Source organism: Aquila chrysaetos, chromosome 12, assembly GCF_900496995.4.
Source record: "Aquila chrysaetos chrysaetos chromosome 12, bAquChr1.4, whole genome shotgun sequence".
Taxonomy (NCBI): domain Eukaryota; kingdom Metazoa; phylum Chordata; class Aves; order Accipitriformes; family Accipitridae; genus Aquila; species Aquila chrysaetos.
In genome coordinates this window covers 15,702,410-15,725,887 of record NC_044015.1, presented here as the reverse complement: position 1 = coordinate 15,725,887, position 23,478 = coordinate 15,702,410, and the positions used below count along the sequence as shown (strand labels likewise).

Below are 23,478 nucleotides of genomic sequence, written 5' to 3'. Positions count from 1 at the left end.
CACTCAGCCCTCAAAGTCTTCTTCTCAGATGGAACACAGTATTTCACAATGGAATGAATTACCTGTAGTACTTATGGCATTAAAAATGCCTATGATGAGTCTTCTGAAACCTTTAATGAAGTTATTAATGCTTTCTGATAAGCAATCTAGGATTCAAAACAGACTTATCTCAAAAGGTTTATTGCTGCCTCAGGGATTTAAAAAGAGCTTAAAAAAACATAATCTTTTGGATCCTAATACGAATTATAAATTCTTTAAAACAAATTTATATTTTAAAAGTTACCCTTGAAATCTGCAATAGCTGATGCAAACCAGTAATTTCACTACTAAACAGCCACACTAGAAGTATCAAATTTAAACTTTGCCAGGATCCTCCTGGAAAAGCACTTATTCAGTGTTGAACTCTTTAAATCACATTGGCCATTTCTAACTCCTGTTTTATGTTTCAACTTCAGAAACTCCCAAAGCTATTCCCTCCTTCCAACCAGTCCCTCTCCCCTGCCCAGACCTCAAGTTTATTTTCTCCTTTAACACCTGTACAACACAGACAACTTTCACCCTCGCAGATGGATAAATGCAAATACGCACTTAACACATGCTTTGCCATAACCCTACCCTTCATCTGCTGAGCTGCAGCAGTGAAGTTGAATTTCACTTATGGAGGATTTATCAATGATATTCTGGGTCCATAAGCATTTTGAATTTCTGAGCTACTTGAATGCAAGCAGTAGTGTGAAAAGCCTTGAAAGTTACAGACTAGCTACTTTATAACGAAAATTCCTGAACTAAAACTCATGGTTGCTCACCAGTATTAATGAAAGAGAAAAAACACCAAGTGAAATTTTTTTATATTTCAAACACCATATAAATTAATCTATAAGTAAAATATGGCTGACTGGTCTGAAACAGCCTACACAGCACTTACATCTTGATTGGTTAGTCAGTATCTTTACGTTGCTGTACCATAACACGACTGAGTATTTTAACCTCTGTTATTTTCTTTGACTTTTGCAATTCACCCCTAGTTTTCCTAAGAAATAAAATGTCTTATAGTACAAGTTTTAGGTATGTATGAAAAAAATACAAAAAGCACAAAGCTTTAACAGAACTAGATGTTCTAACTTAAGTTCTTAAATTCAACTGCTATGTTAACAATAATGAGTCAAACTTTGTAGTGAAAACATATGTGATTAAACTTTGCCCGAGTCAGATCCTTTATGAAAAAAATGCATTGATATTTTAAAGACAACACTGCAAATTGTCTTCAAATACTTCAAAACCATATACACTTTGTTCTATAAGAAACTGCATTCTCCCACTCTGCTCTCAAAATTTTGCATAAGCGTTAAACCAAAGACTATAAAGAATGTTTTCTGGTTCATTGAGCAGGGAGACTATAACCATCACACTGAGCTATGGTTGTAACAAAATACACCTGCACTACACCAGAGCTCTGGCAACAACGTTAAGTCCGTGTCCTTCAGAAAATAAGCATCTCTATGTAAACAGGAACGCTAAGACAACATTTCCCAAGTCACAAATGGCACGATCACCAGTGTGATGACAATACAGGAAATACCAGACTATGAACCACACGCTTGCTCAAGAAAATTCTATGATAGAATTTGCTTCAAGGTCTATATGCTTAAAAAAATTTATTGACTGGAAGGAAAAGGTAGCTTAGCTGACGTAGAACAAAATTACGAGGAAAAAGCATCTAAAGTTGATACCCGAAAACCTGTAAGTTTAGCCCTCAGCTTCTACAAGGACGATAAATAGAAACGACGGCGAAGCGGCCGAGTAACCCCACCCGACGGGCCCTTTAATCCCCTCACGGGGTTTCCAACGCCCAGGTGCCACGGAGGAGGTGGCCATTTACAGAGATGGCCTCTCCGGATTCCTTCAACATCCACGCCGACGAGGCGGCCCGCTCCCCGCCGGGGCTGGCGCCGAGGGGGCGCCCACACCCCCGCCGCGCTACCCGGCCGGGGCCGGTCAGCTCGCTTCCCCCCGCCCTCAGCGCTCCCCCGGGAGGCGCGACTTGCCTGCGAGGCCACGGCCTGGGAGGGGCCGCGGGGCAGGGCCTGCCCGGGCCAGCGCGGCCTCCGGCGCCGAGCAGTAGCGCAGCCCCAGGGAGCTGCGGCGGGCGACGGGGAGGGGAGGGCACCCCCGATCGGCGCGCGCTGGCGGAGCCGACTCTGAGCGCGGGGGGGGGGGGAGGGGGGCAGGCAGGGCAGGTCCCGCTCCGGCCGCCGGAGGCTCCGCGTCTTCCGCAGCCCAGCCCCGCCCCGCCCCGCCGGCGCCCTGACAGCATTGCCGGGACCCGGATGGGGCCGCACCCCAGTGCCCGGATGGAGCCGCACCGCCCAGCCGGAACCGCTTCCTGCTGCGGTGCAGGGGGTCTCCTCCACCCGCCACCCCTCCACCACCACAGCAGCGGACCTGCAGGGCGGGGCGCGGCCCCTCCGCGGCCCGGGCGGTGCCACCGCCAGCAGCGGGCGGCTGCCCCGGATCCAGTCCCAGCCGCCGTTTCCTGCTCCCGCCCCGCCTCACCATAGAGATGACAGGCGCTGCGCGGACCGCGGGGCCTGCCGGGAAGGGAGCGGCGTGCCTCGGCCTCGCGGCTTAACCGGCCGGCGGCGGCGCCGAGCCTGAGGGAGCGTGCGGGCCGCCGCCGCCATTATGTCGGGAGGCAGCAGTGCCGGCGAGTGGTGCCTCATGGAGAGCGACCCGGGCGTCTTCACGGAGCTCATCAAGGGCTTCGGTGAGGGAGAAGCGGTGGCCGCGGCTGTTCCCGCGTGGGTGCAAGACCGGCCCGCCCGTCGCGTCCGCGGGGCGCTGCCCGGTTTCCCGGCCTAGGGCGCGGGACCCCGGGCCCCGACGGGCTGAGCCCGGGCCGGGCGGGGAAGGGGACGTGGGGCTCGGCGGAGGGGAGGCTCGGGCCGAGGCCCGACGCGCCGCGCCAGCCAGCGCCAGCGGAGCGAGCGCTGCCGCGGGGGTGCGGGAGTGCCGTGAAAGGTGCTGCTGTGGAAGCCGGCAGCGTGGCGGTAAGCGGACGCGAGTGGGAATGAACGCGTTTCTCGTGACTCTGCGCGGCTGTCCCGGCATTGGGCCGCCCTGGCAGCGCCGTACTTCCCAGCACCCCGCACGTATGCACCGCGGGCAGCGACCGGCCTCTCGGCGGAGGGGAGCTGTGAGGGCCTCGCCCCGGCCCGGGGTGATCCCGGTTTCAGGGCGGTGGGAGCCTAGTGGCAGGGCGGGCGGTGCAAGGGAGCTCGTCCTATCAGCAAGGGCACGCGTACCTTCTGCCGGAGAGCTTGATAAATGCATGCCGCGTAGGGGAGAATGACAGCGCTTGCAAAGGGCTAGATACGTGTTTGGGTCGCGTGCCAGCTGACTCGGTTACAGAGCCTCCAGGAGAGAGGACGTTACAGACGGGAAAGGGCTGTGAGCACGCTGAGCTGTGGTGCTTGGCAGTAGGCAGGGTAGCCTGGAAAGGGCTGCTTTGGCTTTTAGAATATTAAATTTTATGTTGAGCTGCATTTAATATCTTCGGCAATACGGTGTTCGTATGGTCATAACAACAGAGAAGTCTGCACAGGATTTTGGCCAAAGAAGCAAAATGATTTTATGCTAGGTTACATTGATTTATAATTTCTGTCACGATTTTTTCCTGTAAGTGAAGACCAGGCATGCTTCTCCTTTTGTGTTTCTATTGAACTAATAGATTAATCTTCCACGTACTAAGTATTTGAAGTTTTGGGGCTCTGTCTTAGGCAAACATCTTGCTTGAGTGTATTGTTTATGGTATTTTCAGTCTACTAATATGGGTCTTTCTCTGGAGCTAGGTGTTTTAAGTTCTGCTTTGGACTAGCTGACAATGTCTTTAAAAACAGCAAAGGACATGAGGTGACGAAAGATATGCTAATCTCCTCTGCTTCTTTTTTAAATGCAGCTGTGTTATAAAGACAACATCACCATACACAGGAGAAATTCCTGAAATAATTTCTCTTGACTTGTCTTGTTTGTGTTTGTAGTGAAGGTGCATTAAAGCCTGTAAATGGACTTTTCCATAACCTGGGAATACAAGTTGTAAATGTTACCATAGTTCTTTCATGTGTCTGTCTTTACTGGCTGCATCCCTTTTAGATGGGGTAGTTGTAGAAACCTGTATCTTTCCTTGTTTCAGGTTGTAGAGGAGCACAAGTTGAAGAAATATGGAGTTTGGAACCAGAGAACTTTGAAAAATTGAAGTAAGGCACTTCTCTAATCTGCATGGTTTTTATTCACATTTGTCTGAAGTCACTGAAAGAATGTGTACTAAACTCAGGAGGCTTTTTGGTGGTAGTTTTTTGTTTGCTTGCTTTGGTTGGTTGGTTTGTTTTGTTTTCAGTTTCTACAGAAGTTCATTAGGATTTTGATTTAATTGAATACCTGGCAATTAAATTACTTTTTATTAATGCCTTGGTACTTAATCTAGCTTTTCTGGTTTTTGGAAAGAGATGCTAATAGCAGCTAGAATGTGAAAATAGATTTCTAGTGTTTTTTTTCACTGGCTTGCATTATATCCTTTGGTAAATTCTTTGACAAACTTCTACTCCTTGCTTTATCTCCCTTCTTCCTCACATAACATGAAATTGCATCTGTTGCCTTAAATAAATTAATTTACTGTACTTTTGTAACTTTTGTACTTTTGTAGCTTTTGTAATTCGTTTTTCCTGCAGAACCACTTCCACATGTATGTGAAGGCAAACAGTCTTGCTATAACTGATGATGACTCATACTATGTGGAACAGTCCTGCCCTCATTAGGCAATATTAGTCTTTTACCATTTTGTCCGTGATGCGTTGTTACCCATGTTCACATACAAGATTTTAAAAGGAAAATGTCATCTAACCCAGACGATATTCTATTTCTGTGCAGATATCCTACACTTGTATAATTAATCTTTCAGAAGATGTAGCAATTGGTACAGAAGATGTAGTTTTAGAATTTTTGTCTGACTGAAGATACTTGACAGGTGACACCTGAATGGCAGAAATGTTACTTGAGAAGTGGTTTATTTGCTGCCTGCACTACATACTTCATATGATACTTCAGCAGAACATTACCTGTTTTGTTCATAAAGTAACAGCTTTGCTTGCTTGTGCTGTCAGATGTATATCTTTCTAGTCTTGAGTGATGGCCAGCTTGCTTCCTTCCCATGCACACGTACAATACTTAAACACTAGGAGTTAAAGAATATAATAACATGTAGCATTTTTCAAATTCCCTCAGTTGACCCACTGTTTAAAAAGACGTCTCAGACTTCTGGCCAGAGCTTAGGAAAAGTTTCTTATGCAGTACAGTACTATGTTTACCTTTTGTAGATAAACCTTTTATAGCATCTCTGTGACAATGACCCTAAATTCAGGTTGATATGATGAATAAGGTTTTGCTTTAATGTAGCTTTTGTAAGAATTGAAGAATTGTTTCCTTTACTAATAAATTTTTGTTTTATGGGAATACTAAATACAGTGCAACATGCAGTAAAAGGTGTTTACTGTGGAAGACATGCAGTCTGAAAAGGAAGACACAATTTTAGTAGAAGAGAAAACTGTATTTCTCTTACTTCTCAGAGAGATAACTCAAAGCATGAAGTTTCATGAGAACTCCTTTTTGAACATTTCATTTATGCCTAAAAGGATTACCAAAACTTCAGTTCTGGCTCTTGTATGATTGACAAATGTTTTGATAGCGATTGATTACTAACAAAATTCAGATGAGTGTTGCACAACTGTAATAGTTACAGAAACCAGGAAAACTGGTCCTGACTTTTGAAAATTACTGACTAAATGCTAATTCAGATTGGGATTGTTTAGCATATACGGTAAGAAGCCTGAGGTATGTTCTGCCTAATTAAATACCACATCTGAAAATTTCAGTGCAAATTCCCTGTGTTTAGAAAGAAATAATTAACAGAATTACTGTACCAGCATACAGTTAAATTATAGTAGAGATTCCTGGCTTTGATATTTTTCATCAGTACAAGTGATTTTTTTTTTTTTTTTTTTCCCCCTATCAATTTTATTTTTTAGACCAGTACATGGGCTGATTTTCCTCTTCAAGTGGCAGCCTGGAGAGGAACCAGCAGGTTCTGTTGTCCAGGATTCCAGACTGGATACAATATTTTTTGCTAAACAGGTAAGGCAAGTTCAGTATTTTTCTTAGATATGTCATGAAACATAGCTTTTAGTATCGAAAAATAAACTATATTTTTGTTAGTATGCACACAAAAATTAACATTTTACAAGATTAAATGACTTCAACAAATTCTGTGAGAGTAGGAACTGTATATTAAAAGATGATTAACAAAGCAAATCAGATTGATCTGTCAAGTCAGACAAAAATATCATGAGGTATGGAAGAGTAAAGCTCTTACTTATTTGTCAGCCCTCTCCTATAAGAGTGACTCACTCGTCTGTGCAATAATTACGTGGTAAATGTTCTCAGCAGAATGAGCAAATTATTTTTTTGAAACCACTTTCAACAAATTCTAGGAAGAAATGTTTGGTTTGGTCTGGCTTTTATTTCTTGAGTTTCTCAAATGCCTTGCAGCCAGGGCAGTATAACTCTAGGATAATACTTTCCTTTAAGAATTTGCAGACCATTTTGGCATGGAAGTTTTAAGTACTTAAATCAGAAAGGTGAGTTTAAATGAGAAATTACAGGAAAAATTGGTTTTGCTTATGTAATCTGTTGTGTTTTGTTAAATACTGAGTAGTACTGAAATTTTGTGTTAGCTTTGCTTTGGCAGGCTGCTGTGCATATTGTTTGCAAGCAAGAGAAAGTAACCAGAATGAAAGTAGGCGTGTTTAATAAATGTTTTTAGCTCTTTTTCAAGACCCGCTTCTCAAACAGTGATAAATGTAACAGTCCAAGCAAGAAGTGTAACCCTACATGTGTTAATTACAAAGCATTTATCTCAAAAGGCAAATTATTAGGCTTTCTATGGAGACTGACACATAGACTGGTTGTTGGTTTTGTGTTTTGGATTTTTTTGTTGGTTTGGGTTTTTTTTCCCCCCACAAATGCAGAAGTGTTTTGTATGTAAATTTCAGGATATAAAGAAGTCTCCACACACTTCTAGCTAAAAATATAGAAATATGGAAAACAATGGAAACATTAGGTATATCTATAGCTCTCCTGGCTACCCTGTACATGCGCTTCTGTTTTGCAGATAATAATCTTTAATTTGTTTCTTTTATAATCACCTTGCTGTTTCCTGGCATTGTAGATGACTTTATTCCTTGGTCTTTTTTAATACTGTTTTCTTCATTCTTCCCCTTCTGCAGCTCTTGAATCCTGCCAAGCAGTGTCCACCATTCTCATGATACAATGATCAGCAGTAGTTTGCCAAATGTCTTTATAGTTTGATAGGGCTGATAAACACTGGTTTAGGTTGTGATTTCTACATAATCAAGCATACTGTTAGTGATCAGTAGGCTGTGGCTACAGAATAGCCTTGATGCAAAGAACCTCAGGGAAAATCCTTGATATAACTCTCAAAGGGTAGTTGTATGGCAGGAGGAAACTATCTGATAGGAATCTAGAGAGGTTTTTTTAAGATGAAGGCAGATTTACCCTTACTCAAGGGATTTCATCTTTCTTGTTTCATGTGAGTAGATGAGGTTCTCCCAGAATTGCTGTTCTTTTGGATGCTTAAAAGTTTCAGAGCATTTGTCTGCTTGCTCTACTTTTGCTTTTTTTTTCCCTCCACTCCCCACTTCCCTTTTTGAAGCATGACACTGTTTAAAAGTAAGTAGCTAAGAGGAGCTTTGTTGAGCTTTAAGTTGGGATTGCAGAAGGTACATCAGAAAATTTGGATAATGTTAGACTTGCTAACAAAACCAGAAAATTAAAGGTTAACAGTGAAAAGTCTTCTTTATTTTGTAGTTTTCTTTGAAGCATTTATATTTTACTGTTTTCATAAGCCTGAAACCTCTTTGTAGAGGTGTAGGAACTTTGTAGTCTTCCCCTCCTTCACCTGCTGCCTTTAAGGAAGGTGTGCTGAAGTGACTCTAAGAATTCATTAATTTCAGCATGGAAAGCGATTTCTAGAAGTGTTCACTATTTTAAAATAGTAGTACCTAGTTATGCCACTTGATGGCACGGAATATATGTTTCAAAAGTAACTTTCAAAGAGTTTAAAATTAGAATATCTTCTTTGTGTTTTAGTATTGTCTGTTAGTCAAGTACAGTGGCTTAGCAAAATCAAAACATTTCTTGTAGACATTTATGCTCCTGTTTCATGTCAGTTCAGTTTTGCCTGGACTGAGGTATTGTGACTGAAAAACTGGTGAAATAGTCACAAAGAAATTAAAATTAAAAGTCAATAGATAAGCTCAAGACAACTGGTTTTGATGTTTTGGGGGGATTTGTAATACCAGTTTAGTTCTGGTGACTTTTGCATTGGAGGAAGTTAACCATAGTTAGAGATCCAACTTCACAAGCTGTGTTTTGAGGACTGATAGTGTTTTCTCAAGAAAATGGCTGATCTGATGATTTGCTGATGATGAGAGGAGGATGTCTTGGTCCTCCCAACCTGTCTCCTTTTGACTTTGTAGTTCTGTTCCTCTCTTGCAATGGCTCAGCTGCTCATTGAACTTCCATGAGCCAGTGCAGCTCATCAGCCAGGAGTTTTCTGTAGATTCTCTATGCATATTTTCTGGGCTGGTCTCCTGCCACGTTATGAGATATATTTGCTCAGTGAGTCTGTACAGGCCAAAGCTGGTAAAAGGTAAGTGAGAGAGAGAGAACAGGAGTTTCTTTATAGTAGTGCTGAGGTTGTTGCATTTCTTGAAACTGCAGTCTGTGAATCCTTCTGAGTCACCCAGGAGCACAAGGGAAGACAATCATTAATATTAAATATTTCTATTGTAAAATAGCAACTCCTCCCAGCTATCATGCAACTGGGCTCATGTGCCTTTTGTTTTTTCTCTATGCATGTTTTAAGTACAATTTTATGGTGGCTTTGAGGATGGGGTTTTGTTATCTTTCAAGAATCTTTTTCAGATGTCAAGACTTTTTTTCTTAATTACAAAAGCAATAAATAAAATAACCATATGTTCATTTGTAGACTAGAAACCCAGAACAAATACAAATTTGTTTTCTGGGTTAGCAAAATTTTTATGACATTTAAGATTATTGGTCTGTTGATCTATATCTTCAAAACTGACATGACACTGGAGCCCTAAAAATCTCAAGAAGTATTTGGCTCGCTTTCCCATACATTCTCTTTTAAATGTTACCATCTAAAGAGATCTGGTACAATCTGTTTTACTGCAGAGAAGTTTTTAAGTGTCATTCTGAATCCTGTATGAGCAAGACGAAGTAACTGTTAATATGTAACAACAATATACTATGGTGTCCTGGTTTAACCCCAGCCAGCAACTAAGCACCATGCAGCTGCTCACTTGCTCCCCCCCACCCAGTGGGATGGGGGAGAAAAATCGGGCAAAGAAGTAAAACTCATGGGTTGAGAAAAGAACGGTTTAATAGAACAGAAGAAACTAATAATGATAATGATAACACTAATAAAATGACAACCGCAATGATAAAAGGATTGGAATGTACAAATGATGCAATGTGCAATTGCTCACCACCTGCCGATTGACACCCCACTAGTCCCCCGAGCGGCGATTCCCCCACCCCCACTCCCTCAGTTTATATACTAGATGTGACGTCACATGGTATGGAATACCTCCTTGGCCAGTTTGGGTCAGGTGCCCTGGCTGTGTCCTGTGCCAAATTTTTGTGCCCCTCCAGCTTTCTCGCTGGCTGGGCATGAGAAGCTGAAAAAGCCTTGACATTAGTCTAAACATTACTTAGCAACAACTGAAAACATCAGTGTTATCAACATTCTTCTCATACTGAACTCAAAACATAGCACCTTACCATCTACTAGGAAGACAGTTAACTCTATCCCAGCTGAAACCAGGACATATGGGAAATAAATTATGCTATTACAGCATGGCTCTGTTTCTGTTCAATATTAATTAAATGTTCCATCTTAAAAATTGTTTCATTTGGGGGGGGGGGGAACTTTAGTTAGATGTAAAAGGCTACAGCTCTCAAACTGTCCAGCAAAACATCTTTAAAATTGCAAGGAAACACAGTTTTGATAAGAAGCTTGTGATGCTCACATTTTATTAATACCCACTTTCATAGTGATGTTGTAGTTGAATTTCAGATGACAACAAGATCTTGTTCAAAGTTAAATCACAAGTATGTTGGGGGGGTGAATTTTAAAGTCTAATATGCATGCATATTAAAGGATTTTTTTTTTTAATGGTCACTTCTATGTGCACTCATGTTAAATTTGGCCTCCCTGTTATGCCTAGGTATGATTTGGTCCTCTATTTGAGGCCACAGAACTCTGGATGATCTTACATACCCTATGAGCTAGGATACCTAGGCACAATGAGGTGAGTTAAGGATACAATTTCAGCCTTAACTCTGAATTTCCTGATTTCTGTGTTGCTAAAGTAGGCCCTTGGTGTTATTTTTACACACAGTGGCTACACAATTGTAACACTCAATGTATTCAGCTATCTTCAGCACTGTTTTGAATAGCTGTATTCTGTGCTGGTCACTGCAGAAATGGAAGTGTCTCTTGACAAAAAAGAATGCCATTGTTGCAGACTTACGTATTAAAATTTTTTAGTTTAATATCTTCAGGTTTTATTACTGAAGTGTTGGTATCATACCTTTGTTTTATGCCATTTTATGCTGCATTGTGATGATAGAACATTACAATTGTGATAATAAAACATTAACTTCATTAATTGGGAATAAAATCTGTATACCTTCAGAAGGAGGATCTTCTAAATGATACTGTTAATAACAAAACATTGGTGTTTAGTTATCTTTGTGCCACTAATGGAAGCACATTATATGTATTTTTTTTAACATTTCCAATACTTCAGTTGATTTCAAACTCAAAATTTTTGACATTTTCAGGTTTGGTAACATTAAGATAGACCAGATATCCCTGTTAAAGCTAAACTTGGGATAACGACTTATAAGAGGTAAAGTGAACTTGAAACATATGTGGTCAAAGTCAGAAAGAGATTTTCAGTAATTGAATGTAACTATAGGAAGATTATATCTTCATTCCAAAAGAATAGAAATAAATGAATAAAATTAGATAGTGTTTTTAAACAAGAATAAGTTTTGGAACTTTGTCCTAATGCTGAATTTTTCATGTTGAGCTTTGTGAAGCCAACTGATTTGTAACATTGGGATGCTTAGTGAGTGAACCCCAGAGATTTGCGGATTATACTACCAGTTGCAGCACAGGTGTAGTGGGTTGACCCTGGCTGGGTGCTAGGTGCCCACCAAAGCCGCTCTATCACTCCCCCTTCTCAGCTGGACAGGGGGGAGAAAATATAACAAAAGGCTTGTGGGTCAAGATAAGGACAGTTTAATAAAGTGAAAGCAAAGGTCGCGTGCGAAAGCAAAGAAAAACAAATTATATTATTCCCTACCTCCCATCAGCAGGCGATGTCTAGCAACTTCTTGGGAAGCAGGGCTTCAGTACGCGTAGTGGTTGCTCCAGAAGACAAAAATGCCTCCCCCTTCTGACTCCCTTTACTTAGCTTTTATATCTGAGCTGACGTCATATGGTATGGAATATCTTTTTGGTTAGTTTAGGTCAGCTGTCCTGGTTATGTCCCCTCCCAAGATCTTGCCCTGCCCCAGCCTGCCATTGAGGGGGGGGGGGGGGGGGCAAAAACACTGGTGTGTTATCAACACCTTTCTAGCTACTAATGCAGAGCACAGCTCTATGAGGGCTGCTATGGGGAGTATTAACTCCATCTCAGCCAGACCCAATACAACAGGGTTCTCCACAGCTTTTCGAAAAACAAAATACATAATCCATCCGATACAAGCGTCAAGAGCTTTAAGTGCTTCAGCCTTAAGTTGATCCAGAAACTTGGATTGGATCCTTAGGGAAAGGTGCATGCTTATGAAGTTATGCACCTTAATTGAGGAGTGTACCAGAGTAGCCTATTCAAGTGGTTCCTTTGTTTGTTTTAAGTTAAGCTTCACTTGGTGATATGGCAATCTTCTCAGTTTTTTTGAAATCATCTTACTAATGTGCATATATGTCTGTATATATATTATTATTTTCTTTCAAATATTAAATACACCTTGTAGCTTTGGTAGCAAAATCTTTCAAATATGGGTATCTGCCTTAAGTTGGAGTCTTGATCAATCAAATATCTCACCAGGACTTCCTGGCCAGCAATATACAGGCAAATGTTGATATTTCTGGACAAATATAGAAAATCCTCTTAAGTTTCCTCAAGTCAAAATAAAAATCTTTCTGGGACAACCTGCATATATTGTCATGGTATCTAAATGCAGGAAACGTTTTCTGCCAATGCTGAGACACCTTAAGTAAGAGATATATTGGAAATTAGGGTAGATGGGTATCCCGACCAATTTCTTTCTCGAAGGACTCGACAGCTTGTGTGTGTATAGCAGTGCTGGAGTGGCTGTGTGACAAACTTTGCACTCGTCTGCATTTGGTACTGCAATCACCACCTCCTTACTCTCTGCTCTTCACCCTGCCCATGAACTACCACTAGCTAGGTACCTCCTTCTTCCATCTTGGTAGTTCTGTCATGTCACCTAGGTCCAGGAACACACTCTTTTTATGTGTATCAGCTGCACTTGCTTTTACTCCTCTGCTACAGGACTATTCTTGCTGCCTTTTCCTTATCTCCTGTCTCTCACTTGCTGAAGAGTATTTGTAGTTCTATAATGTATTTCCATTTCAACAGCTGGAGGCCACTGGTCTAAGATATGCATTTGTTGCATATTGTTCTCTAGCAGTAAGACAAGATTGTTTAGTTTGGTCCTTATATACTTAAACAGACTCCTCTCATACTGTAGTTGGAATACAAAAATATATTTATGCTGAAAGACAAATATTTGATGAGACCACAAATTCCCTGCCAAGTTTAATTTTTCCTCCTATTTTTGCTGTTGTTTAAAGCTCCTGTATCCAGCTGGTTCAACACAGTTTCTGTGTTGATCTTGCCTCTAGGCACAAAATCTCTCTTAATTTCCCTTCCCTTTTTTTGAAGCTATTATTGGGTTAGCGGTCTGCCAGAACAACTGATTATTCCATCTTGATTTTTCAGTAAGAATAGTTAGCACTTAGTGCTGTCTCTCCCTATAATGTCCTGTATTATCATTTAGCAAGTGAAGTTTGCTGTAGTGACCCTGCCTTCATTGTAATAGCACTGTTCTAATAGCTCTTCACCACAGGTCTCTCTACCATTTTTCTCCTTTCTCTATCAGCTTAATTACAACTTTTGTAACCACTGCTTCAGGTTAGCCTACTCTAATCTGCTTAGGATCTTCCTACTGTCATCCTAGTGCTACTTTTACAACTGCCTCTGATACCATTCTCTAGTCATACCTCAGAGAATCTTGAGTTCTTGGTTCCTTTTCCTACGTTATAGTATTAATTCTCTCAAATTATGTCATTCTTGTAGTCTGTGGGATTTAATTTTTCTGCTGCTATTCATTATTTCACTTCCTTTGATGGATTTTCCTTCTATGTCCTTTATTTTGTAATTGTGTGAACTCTAGCCTTTAGCTTGAGTACCTGCAGTTTGAGTTTCAGTTGCTGTAATCTGTTCTGCATGTGTAGTTGACTTAAACTGTAATCAAGGAAGTCAACTAGATTGTATTTTTCTTAAAATAAGAAGTGCTTTATTATTTATCATCTGCACTATACAGACATAATCTGAACTGAGAACACCCTGAAGTATAGAAAATGAATATATGCTGTGGCTTATAGTATTAATATAGCAGGTTTTCCTTTGTTAAGGACTAGCTTTCTAAAATAGGTTGGTTGGGTTTTCTTTTTTTTTTTTCTTTCTCCTTTCTTTTTGGAAGTGGTTTCGCATTCACAGCCCTGAAATAATTTTAATTTTTTAAATACAAAATCAACATCCTCTCTCCCAGTCCTAAGGTTTAAGTAGCATTTTCAATTGGAAAATAGTCTCATAGACTGAAGATAAGTTATTTTTTCTAGCCTATAGCTCACTGAGAGAAAACTGCTAATATGAAGTCTTTCTTGTATTACGGCCTTACACCATTTATAATCCTTGTAGTCTCTCTCTTTAAATACTGTAGTTTGGGTATTACAAAGCAATATTAAAGACATGGCTGTAATATGAAGAGGTTTGTTTATACTTTCTAAAAATGGCGTATTTAACACTTAAGGAACAGTGTCACACAAACTAGTAACTTGAATGTTAGGTTGAAAAGGATACGTATATTGTAATTTAAGAAAAGTGAAAAATCTAAAACTTTGTATGGCTTATTATTCAGCAAACCATCATTTAAAGAAATCTTTACATCTTGGAACACGTCTGAATTTTATTAGTTTATCCCTAGGATATATGAAATTTTTTGTTCAACGCAACCTTTTTATAAAAATTCTAGGTTTCATAATGTGCTTTATTGCCCCAAATATTTTTCCAAGCTCCTACTCCTGGTAAGAATTCTGATTATTTGAAGGACATTCTCTTTGGGAGAGTTGACTTTTTTTTTTAAGACCTTGTATAATAATGTAATTTGGGCAGCTTGCTTTGAATAGTACTTTGTTTTTCCACTGAGATCAGAGGGTTCCTGTATTTCTTCTGTGTCCTCTCATCATCTTAGGAAGGTGGTGAGACAGTAGAATGACAGAGTTTCTAAGTAGAGGTGAAATTTTATCAATGAATCGTATATGACAGCCATCCAGTGTTCATGTTGTTAATCTCCTACAGCAAAGGTTTTCTGTGGCTACTCAGAACTAGATTTGCTGCCTGTTTTAGAGTGAAGCTCTCATGTAAATCAGCATGGAAAGTGTGCGTAATGAAAAATGTTGCCCAGCTTAAATTAATTTTTTTATCATAAGTACTGAACAAATTCTCAACACTTTTTTCTAGGTAATTAATAATGCTTGTGCTACTCAAGCCATAGTAAGTGTGCTATTAAATTGTGTTCATCAAGATATCCATCTAGGAGAGACTTTGTCAGAATTTAAAGAATTTTCGCAAAGTTTTGATGCTGCGGTAAGTGCCTACTATTTTCTGTATTTTAAGTATTATAGTGCTATATGTAGGTTGGCTTACAATTTAATTTTGTTGCTTACTTTCAGATGAAAGGTTTAGCACTAAGTAACTCAGAAGTGATTCGGCAAGTTCACAACAGTTTTGCCAGGTAACACATGTTTTAAATTTAGGCAGAATTTCAGCAAATTCTTTTTCATCTCAGATTTTTTTTTTTTTTAATTTTCTTTGCAGACAGCAGATGTTTGAATTTGATGCAAAGTCTTCAGCAAAAGAAGAAGATGCGTTTCACTTTGTAAGCTATGTTCCTGTTAATGGACGTCTATATGAACTAGATGGACTAAGGGAAGGACCAATTGATTTAGGTAACATTCTGTATTTTTTCTGAACATGGTTCATTTTAACAATAGCTTATTGCAACAAATTGGTTGTATGTTATAGGATCAAACCAAGTTAGTTATTAAAATAAAGCATATCTTTAAAGTTTTCTTAATGTGGTATTCAGGGTAGTGCTTCTTTGTAGTCTTTTATATTGTTTTATTTTTGTCGGTCTGAAAAAGCAATTTTCTTTCTGCTTCCTCCACGTTTCTGATTCTCTCCTTTCATTCAGCATTCAAATGAACTGGCCTTGCAAACCAGTGGGATTCTAATACCTTAATAGTTTTGCTGCAAGAGAGAAATTTATATAACCCACTTCCTGTGGATGTTTGTTCTCCTCACCTGAGGAAATACATTGTTGTTCTGTGCTGTCTCTAACAAAACCTGGTAAAACTATGTAATGTTTTTGGCTTTCCTTACTGATAGCGTGCAATTCCTTTTGCTGGTATTTTTCCCCACATCTACCTTTTTGTGGTATTGTCACCCAAGACAATTCCCATGTCATGTTTTCAAAGCTATTTTTTTTTCGAGGTTGATTATAAACTATCCATTTATTTTATTGTTTGTTTTTTCTGCGGGAGCATGTATACAGCTGACTCCACACGCTTTTTATACATTATGTGGCTGGTGTTTACACACTGCCCTCTTTCTTCTTAGATAGCAAATATTATCCCAATGGTTTAAAAAATAATAGCTACTTTAGCATAGTTTTATTCTCTGTAAGACTTGTTCCTGTTTTGTGTCTTTGTAATCTTTCTAATCTTTCTTAACCTACGGCGTGTGTGCCATCTTGTGTCTTGAAAAGCTTTACAGTGCCTATCATGTGTCTGCACTTTCTTTTGAATCTGATATAATCTCAGTATGTTGCTTCCCAATTTTCTTGATAGTTGTATTTATTTTTAGGCTGAGTAATGGCTTGCTACTGAATTTCATCTTTAGTCTGGCTAGAGACACCACACAGTCTGCAGACCTAGCAGTAACATAAGTTTTATGGTCATAAGATCATGAGTCTCTTCATTTGCTTTAAGGTCTTGAAATTGTTAGAGAGTCATTATCAACTTACAAAATCACGTTTAGCTATTCTCTTGTTTATCTTAAAATCAAGTTATCTATCATAAATCATTTTATATTTTTTTCTGTGTCTGACTTTTTAACATTGTATTGCATCTACGTAGTATTAACTCTTTATTTTGTCTAAATGGAACAACTGTAACTATTCATACTTTTTTCTTTTGCTGTCTACTTTTATATTGTCATACCAACTAATTTCCTTTGTCATAAAAATCTTACATACTTCCCCCCCGTGTTGTTTCTTGTTATCAGGACAATAAACTTCAGATGCTTATGCCCTCAAAATTTAGTTTCGCTCCATTGCTTTGGCCAGTACATTATCTAAATATTGTTATTAAAAAATGTGTTTTCCACCTACTAAAAAAATCACCTGAGTAATTTGAGACTGCAGTTGGCAAGAAAAAAATTTGTTACATACTCTGAAGTTGCTGCATAAGCCTGAAGTATACAAATCTCGAATTCGCAATAAATTTTGCAAAGATGATTAATTTTTTTCTTTGTGTTTTTTTAGGTGCATGCAATCAAGATGACTGGATAAGTGCTGTACGGCCCGTCATAGAGAAACGTATACAAAAGTAAATGGTCATGATGCTTTTAAAATATAGCACCTTTTATATGTTTAAAAAATCCTTATTCTTAATTTCCTTCAATTTAAAGGCTTTCAACTGAATTTCTAAGGAATGGCGCTTATGCATCGTTTTTATGTGCATATCACTGTGTGACTTCAGAACCTATTGCCCAACACGATCCAAATGTGGTGATAGATAAGTCTCAAATACGCTGTGTTCCTGTATGATTAATTGAAGTAGGTATCTGTGTAGTGAAGAGAGATCCTACTAGTACTCTGAAAAAGGCAGAGCAAGATTATGAACTCTGCTAGACAGCCATGGGTCTTTGTGAATGAAAACTAAGGGTGCCATTACCATGGATAAAGTTTGGGTGTGCGCTTATAATTGAAAATACCAGATAATATCCATACAGCTGGTATTTACAGAGAACAAGTTTTCCTTAGGTATGTGGCTTGTTTTAGAAATTTAAGCTAGAAAAACATACTATAGAAGTTTTCTTGCTTCTTAGCTCTAGCCCCAAATGTGTTAGAAATAAAGTTGACTTTATACCATTTTTAGAAAATAATTTCCAAAGTCTTTTACTTGAAGACTTTTTTTTGATAAGCAAAACATTACTACCAGATCTTATTTGGATAATTTAAACTCTGAAAGGCCTGCTAGTCTAATTGTTGAATGTACTTTTCACGTTGTATGAAGAAGTCTGCGATGTTTTCTAATAAGTAGCAGTAACGGGAAATTAAAAACTACTGTGTGCAGCAGTCTTGTGCAAGAGTAGTTGTCAACTATATCATGTTTTGTTTTCTTTTTTGGATAGTTTCAATAGTTATTTTTTGTGACCACAAACAGGAATAGTAATATGTTGGGAGAGGAGGTTATTAGGAGTTATACATTGGACAGTGCTCATTTGAGGTCTGATTTTATTTCATGGCAAAATTGGATCTGTAGCACAACTTAATTTAATAGATCCATTTAGATTTTTTTTTTCCACAAATGCATTCCCTTATAATGAAATTGTGGAGAAGGTTTTTGAGTTGTCATGTTAATTTTGAAAGTGGATTTTATTGTTTGTTTGTTGGTTTTGGTTTTTGCTTTGTTACTCATCTAGGTACAGTGAAGGTGAGATAAGGTTTAACTTGATGGCTATAGTATCTGACAGAAAGATGATATATGAGCAGAGGATTGCAGAATTACAGCAGCAACTTGCAGAGGTAGGTCATGGTATTTAAGTTACTGGAGTAGTTCTTTGATATCAGTTCTGTGTCTTTGCTTTATTGTTCCTTCTTTCCTTGCTCCAAATGGAATATCCCTAAAAAAAGCAGGGAAGGATTACTACATATATGTTCCGCGCAATGCAGTGCTGTGTGAATGCACTGATGCAGCTCTGCTTAGTTCTGAGTGAGTTAATTTGAGCACTCGGTACAGTATGACCGTGTCATTGAGGCTGTCTGTCTTGACTAATTTGCTGTGGTAGCGGAACTATTCTTTTCCTAGTACCTGAGCTAATCTGCTTATAACTAACTGTGGAAATTCCTTGAATGTTCCTATAACTGTAAGCAAAACTGAATCTTTCTGTGACAGAAATACTCTTAAGACAAGACTTATTTTAACTGGGAAAAAAAAAAATTAAAATGCAATAACATTGTCCATTTAACTTTTTCTGTTTTGTGGAAGGAGGAGCCTATGGATACAGATCAGAGTAGTAATATGTTAAGTTCTATACAATCAGAAGTTGCAAAATACCAGATGTTAATTGAAGAAGAGAACCAAAAATTAAAAAGATATAAGGTATGTAGCCTTTGCTTTTCTGATTAAACTATTTGAAAAGTTGTAAGAAAATGCTAGCTTTTATATTTATGGGAGGCTGTTGCAATTTGAAGGAATTGGATGGATACTAGGAAGATAATGTTACATAAATTCATGTTGTATTCCTGAATTTACAGGTTAGTTACTAGTTTGCTTTCTTTTAGCATAAGACTTACGAGTCAGTTTGTAATGGTCTCTGTAGCTCCCTTTGTTTTGCCACTTCTTTGTATCTTTCTCACTTTAAAATATTTTTTAAGCACAGTGAGTTCTAGAACTCCTACAAAGAAATTGCTCTCTGTGCCTCAGAAGGCTGATCAGCCTTTGCTTGCTGGAGTTGCTTGTTACACTACTGTATGTACCAGTGATCTCTTATTAAGTAGGATTTTTTGTTTGTTTTTACTAGAAGGACTTTGACGTGTTAGCTGTAACTCTCTTCTACAGAGCGTTCATATAAGCTCTTCCGGGTCTCATTGTCAGTAATGAAGAATGTTGATGCATCAGTTGATAATGAAGACTAATCGGGAGATTCTGTGAACTTCATGTATAGATTCATTCTGTGTTTGCTCATACATCTCCTAATCTGACATATAGGTACTTACATAGCTTTTAGTGAAGAAGCTCTCCTAGGGTACTTTAATTATTCTTTTGTTACAGTTTACCTGCTGTCTTTTCCTCTGTGGGAAGCAGTGAAGACACAACTGGCATGTTCTTTATTTTCCTAAATAAGTACTTTATGTGTGTGCACTGAAAGTGTATCATTCTTTGAAATGACATGGTATTAATGAAAATGAAATATGGGAAAGTTTCTCTGAGATCGTCACTTTCAACCTTTTTGATAATTCCCAAATACTTCTAAAGGAATGTTTTGAGGGGAAAAAAAGCTGGGTAACCAATTTATTTATTTATTTAGTGTTTTAATCCCTTAACCTATTTTTGGAGGGGGTATAGAAAGTGGCTAGATTAAAAATTAGTTTTAAAATAAAAGTTGTATATATCAAAGGATAAAGAAATTGAAGAAATGTTTTCACTAGGTTTTGTGTTCTTTCACTAAAAATGAAAGAAATGTTTTCATTAGTTTCTAGAAGGTACAGACGAAGACTTCAATAATTTTAATGATAATTTCAAACATATTTCTACAGTACATGTGAAGTGTTGCTGTTATCTGTCTCTAAAGCAGTGTCACTACATGCTGTTCCACAACATCAGGATGCAATTCAAGAAACTATTAAAAAAACCAACCAAACAAACAAAAAACTGACAAACAACCAAAGCATGTGCTTTACCAAGCAGGAGAGTAAGCAAACAAATTAAATGGGGGAGGCAAAACCCCTTAAAGTTTCTAATTGTATGTGGAAATATTGTGGAAGCTGCTTAAAAGTCCACATTTTGTTTTATGTTAGGGTATCTACATGGGGTCTGTGGAGGTCATTCCTCTCAGTTGAAAAACCAAGCAATCTCCTACTTTTCTGAAGGACTGAACCATTGTAGAAGCTGCAAAGTGTTTACTATAACAAAAATAGTTACGCTTTTGCGTTGCAGAATGTTTAAGTCTTCAGCGTAGGCTGAGGCCACAACTACGCAGGGGACTGTGAAAATACATAGGTCGAACTGCAATTTAAGTTGAGGAAAAGAAAGTGAATAGTTTAGATAACAGTACTTGCCAGTGTTAAAGCAGTGGCTAAACCATATAAACTACTTAATCATTGAGCGTTTTTCAGCTAGTATGACAAAAGACCATAAGGAGAATTTGTGCCTTAAGCAGTAAATTCATCTGGCATATGCTTTCTCACCATGTGCTCAGAATTTTATTGCTTTGACTTTATTTTTAGTGGGCTGAAATTTAAAAATAACTCCAGCTCTTTGGGGAGAGGGGCGGACAACAGGGATGGGAAAAATCCTTGTTTAGCCATATAATAATTCTGTTAATGCTTTTAATTTATTTTTAGATCGAAAATATTAGAAGAAAACATAACTACCTGCCTTTCATTATGGAATTACTAAAGACTCTAGCAGAGCACCAACAGTTAATACCCTTAGTAGAAAAAGTGAGTATTTCTTAGCTGACTTTTAAGAAACAGTATATTAGTGCAAGTCTTCATCCTTTCTACTTAAAATTAAAAATGCAGTCAAATATCTTGGAAGCATGAATGGCATGGGTTTATTTAAACTGCTACATTCAGATATATTGCTAGTTTACCTGATAGTCCCTTGCAGTTCTCAAGAGGCACAATTCCAATGGAGATTGGAGATTGTGGGGCCAACCAACTTTGCATTATTATGCAAAGGCAAACTGTATCTTCCCTTTGATAAGCTAAACAAATTTTTCTAATGGTGATACAGGAAGAGGCAATTCAGTATCAGCTAAATAATCACATTACAGGGCATAAGATACTACAATACAAGAGACATGTGGTTTGGGCTTTTCTACACAGGAAATTAAAAGTCCTATTAAAATTGTGATGTGTAGCTCCAGTTAGTATATGGTAGAGTTCCTCATATTATCTTGATATCTCTTTTTGAAGTGAAGATTATTTAAATCTATACATATGCAGATGTGTATGTACAAGATTGATCCCGTTTGCCAACCTGGACTTTTAAGTCAGTTTTGTTGATTTATCTAGCTGTCAACATTAGATGGCAGTCTTTGCACAGAGGTTCTGGTAATTTTAGGTGGTTTGAAATTTGTTCTCATAATTTTCTGTGTTCTTACACTGATTTACTGGCTCATTGTTTTCTCCTTTTTAAGGTGTCCAGCTATTAATATTGATTTACTATTAAGACTTTTATTAAGGCTAGATTATTAAAGTGTGTCTGTCACTTTGGCAAGGTTACTAAATCGCACGGTTAGTCGAGTACTCGAATTGTAATAAGATTGGTGCTGGCTTGCATATCTACTCATGTGCCATAGATAGTATCCCTAATTTTGAACTCACACTGAAAAAGGATCTCTATATTATTATATTGAAAAAAGAGCTAAATATTATTTAATGAGTACATTCTTTAGCTGAATTTATTTAGGAAAGTATGTTTGCAGGCCAGTAGTTTATAAGACTAACTTTTGGATTTGGTTTTTAACCTTTTCCTTCTTCGGTTAAACTTGAGGAGTTTTAATCCAGTTTCATGTTAATAGGTGTTCCTTATAACACCATCAAACTTCTTTCACAAGTAAATTTCCAGTGGACCCAAGCAGCTGATGATAACAGTTCTTAATTCTAAATCACTGAATTAGATCCAGTTCTGTTCAATAAGTGGTAACAAGCAGCAGTCAGATTCAGAATGAATAAATGTTTTGACAGAAAGATGGCTAGTATTGCATCTGAATTGTCCCCTCTTCTTGCCTAATCCTTTTTCACTAAGTTCATAAGGAAGAAAATGCTAGTTCATTGTCAATTTGAACTATCTGTCAATTGATACAAGTTATATGAGAATCTGTTTGCAAGTATCTTGCTAGGAACTCTTGCGGGGTTTGGTGGTGGTTTTTTTTTTTTTTCACTCTGCTCTTTTGAAGGATCTAAAAAACTAAGATCTTGGTTGCTTCAGAGTTTAATTTGTGAATATCAGTATATCTGAATGCAGTGTTTTCTTGTGACATAAAATGTTTTCATTAGGAAGAGTTATTTCTATGTTAAATGAAAAGAATATGGAGGTATGAAAAATGAAGGTTAGATTATGTTTTAAAAATAGTGGGGTTTTTGACCTGTCCTTTTCCCTTATGGAAGTTACCTAATCTTACAGTTTCTTATATATATGAACCTAGTAAAATAGCAGGAGGACACTTCTGAAGGGTCTACATTTACATTTAAAATGCCTCTTTCCTCAGCATATTTTGTTGAATGTTTAGAAATGTAATGAGTAGTCGTTCAGAGCTCCAAAAAGATCTTCGTCTTATCAGAGCTTAACATCATCTCCCTCTGTTTTCTAGGCAAAAGAAAAACAGAATGCCAAGAAAGTTCAGGAGGCCAAGTGAAGATGACTTTGCAAAATACACACAATTATGTGCTTCTGAAACTGTTTTCATGACAACAAATAAAACTTTTCATAAACTTTAAATTTTGTCCAGCGCACGTTTGACAATTGTAACAGTTTGTTTTATACTGTATGCACGGGTCTAATTTTCTTCCTTCCCCTGCATCTTGTGCATGTAGTACTGCTAAATAATGTTTAGGTTCTCTTGGTCAAATTCAGTATTTAACAGTCTGTCTGATTTCTGAAAGCTTGGTAAGTCGACCTAAAAATGTGCAAGGAAAATGTACCCATTTTGTCCCACTTGAATATAGGGTAATGATACAAATGCCAGAATTTAAGTATAAGTGTGAGCTTTCTTTGCTCATACCTACTAACAATTATAATACTATCCAATTGTTCAGTGACATACCCTGCGTCTTTGTTTTTATGAAGTATGTGTCTAATTTTTTTACAAAATTGAAAAGTATGAATTTAGCTGTAGAAACATTTGCAAAGACCAATGTATAATCTCAAAAGATCCGCATTGCTTTAGTAGAAAAGATAATAAATATTCCCATTTTTATTTTGGCAAA

The 23,478-nt window shown here is 38.2% G+C and overlaps 2 protein-coding genes across 9 annotated transcripts in view; one reads left to right on the top strand and one right to left on the bottom strand.

Moving 5' to 3' along the window:
- Positions 1-2,623, bottom strand: part of RO60 (Ro60, Y RNA binding protein) — a 19,012-nt gene extending 16,389 nt beyond the window's left edge. Inside the window, exon 1 of one of the 6 annotated variants that reach the window (XR_003926115.2) lies at positions 2,046-2,184. The gene's annotated coding sequence lies outside the window, so the exon portion shown is untranslated. Of the gene's footprint in view, positions 1-1,730; positions 2,010-2,045; positions 2,185-2,387; positions 2,447-2,553 lie in introns of those variants that run through there. The other 5 variants (XM_041127807.1, XM_030033870.2, XM_030033869.2 and 2 more) reach the window with 5 other exon arrangements.
- UCHL5 (ubiquitin C-terminal hydrolase L5) lies at positions 2,399-23,478 on the top strand. Of its 3 annotated transcripts, none has more exons than XM_030033878.2 (11): positions 2,399-2,764; positions 4,190-4,253; positions 6,078-6,183; positions 14,997-15,122; positions 15,209-15,270; positions 15,354-15,484; positions 17,080-17,143; positions 18,243-18,345; positions 18,809-18,922; positions 20,887-20,985; positions 22,863-23,478. In XM_030033878.2, the coding sequence occupies exons 1-11, from the start codon at positions 2,683-2,685 to the stop codon at positions 22,905-22,907; spliced, it is 996 nt and encodes a 331-aa protein (XP_029889738.1). In that variant the 5' UTR covers positions 2,399-2,682; the 3' UTR covers positions 22,908-23,478. The 3 variants fall into 3 exon arrangements, with proteins under 3 accessions (XP_029889738.1, XP_029889739.1, XP_029889740.1); XM_030033880.2 differs by lacking the exon at positions 2,399-2,764 and adding an exon at positions 10,383-10,466 and having other exon boundaries at positions 4,184-4,253; XM_030033879.2 differs by lacking the exon at positions 20,887-20,985.

Excerpts from the sequence above, each read along its gene's own strand:
- UCHL5 (XM_030033878.2), top strand. The coding sequence starts at position 2,683 with ATGTCGGGAGGCAGCAGTGCCGGCGAGTGGTGCCTCATGGAGAGCGAC. Across the intron at positions 15,123-15,208 it reads CGCAAAGTTTTGATGCTGCG|ATGAAAGGTTTAGCACTAAG; the intron begins GTAAGTGCCTAC and ends GCTTACTTTCAG. Across the intron at positions 15,485-17,079 it reads GGAAGGACCAATTGATTTAG|GTGCATGCAATCAAGATGAC; the intron begins GTAACATTCTGT and ends GTGTTTTTTTAG.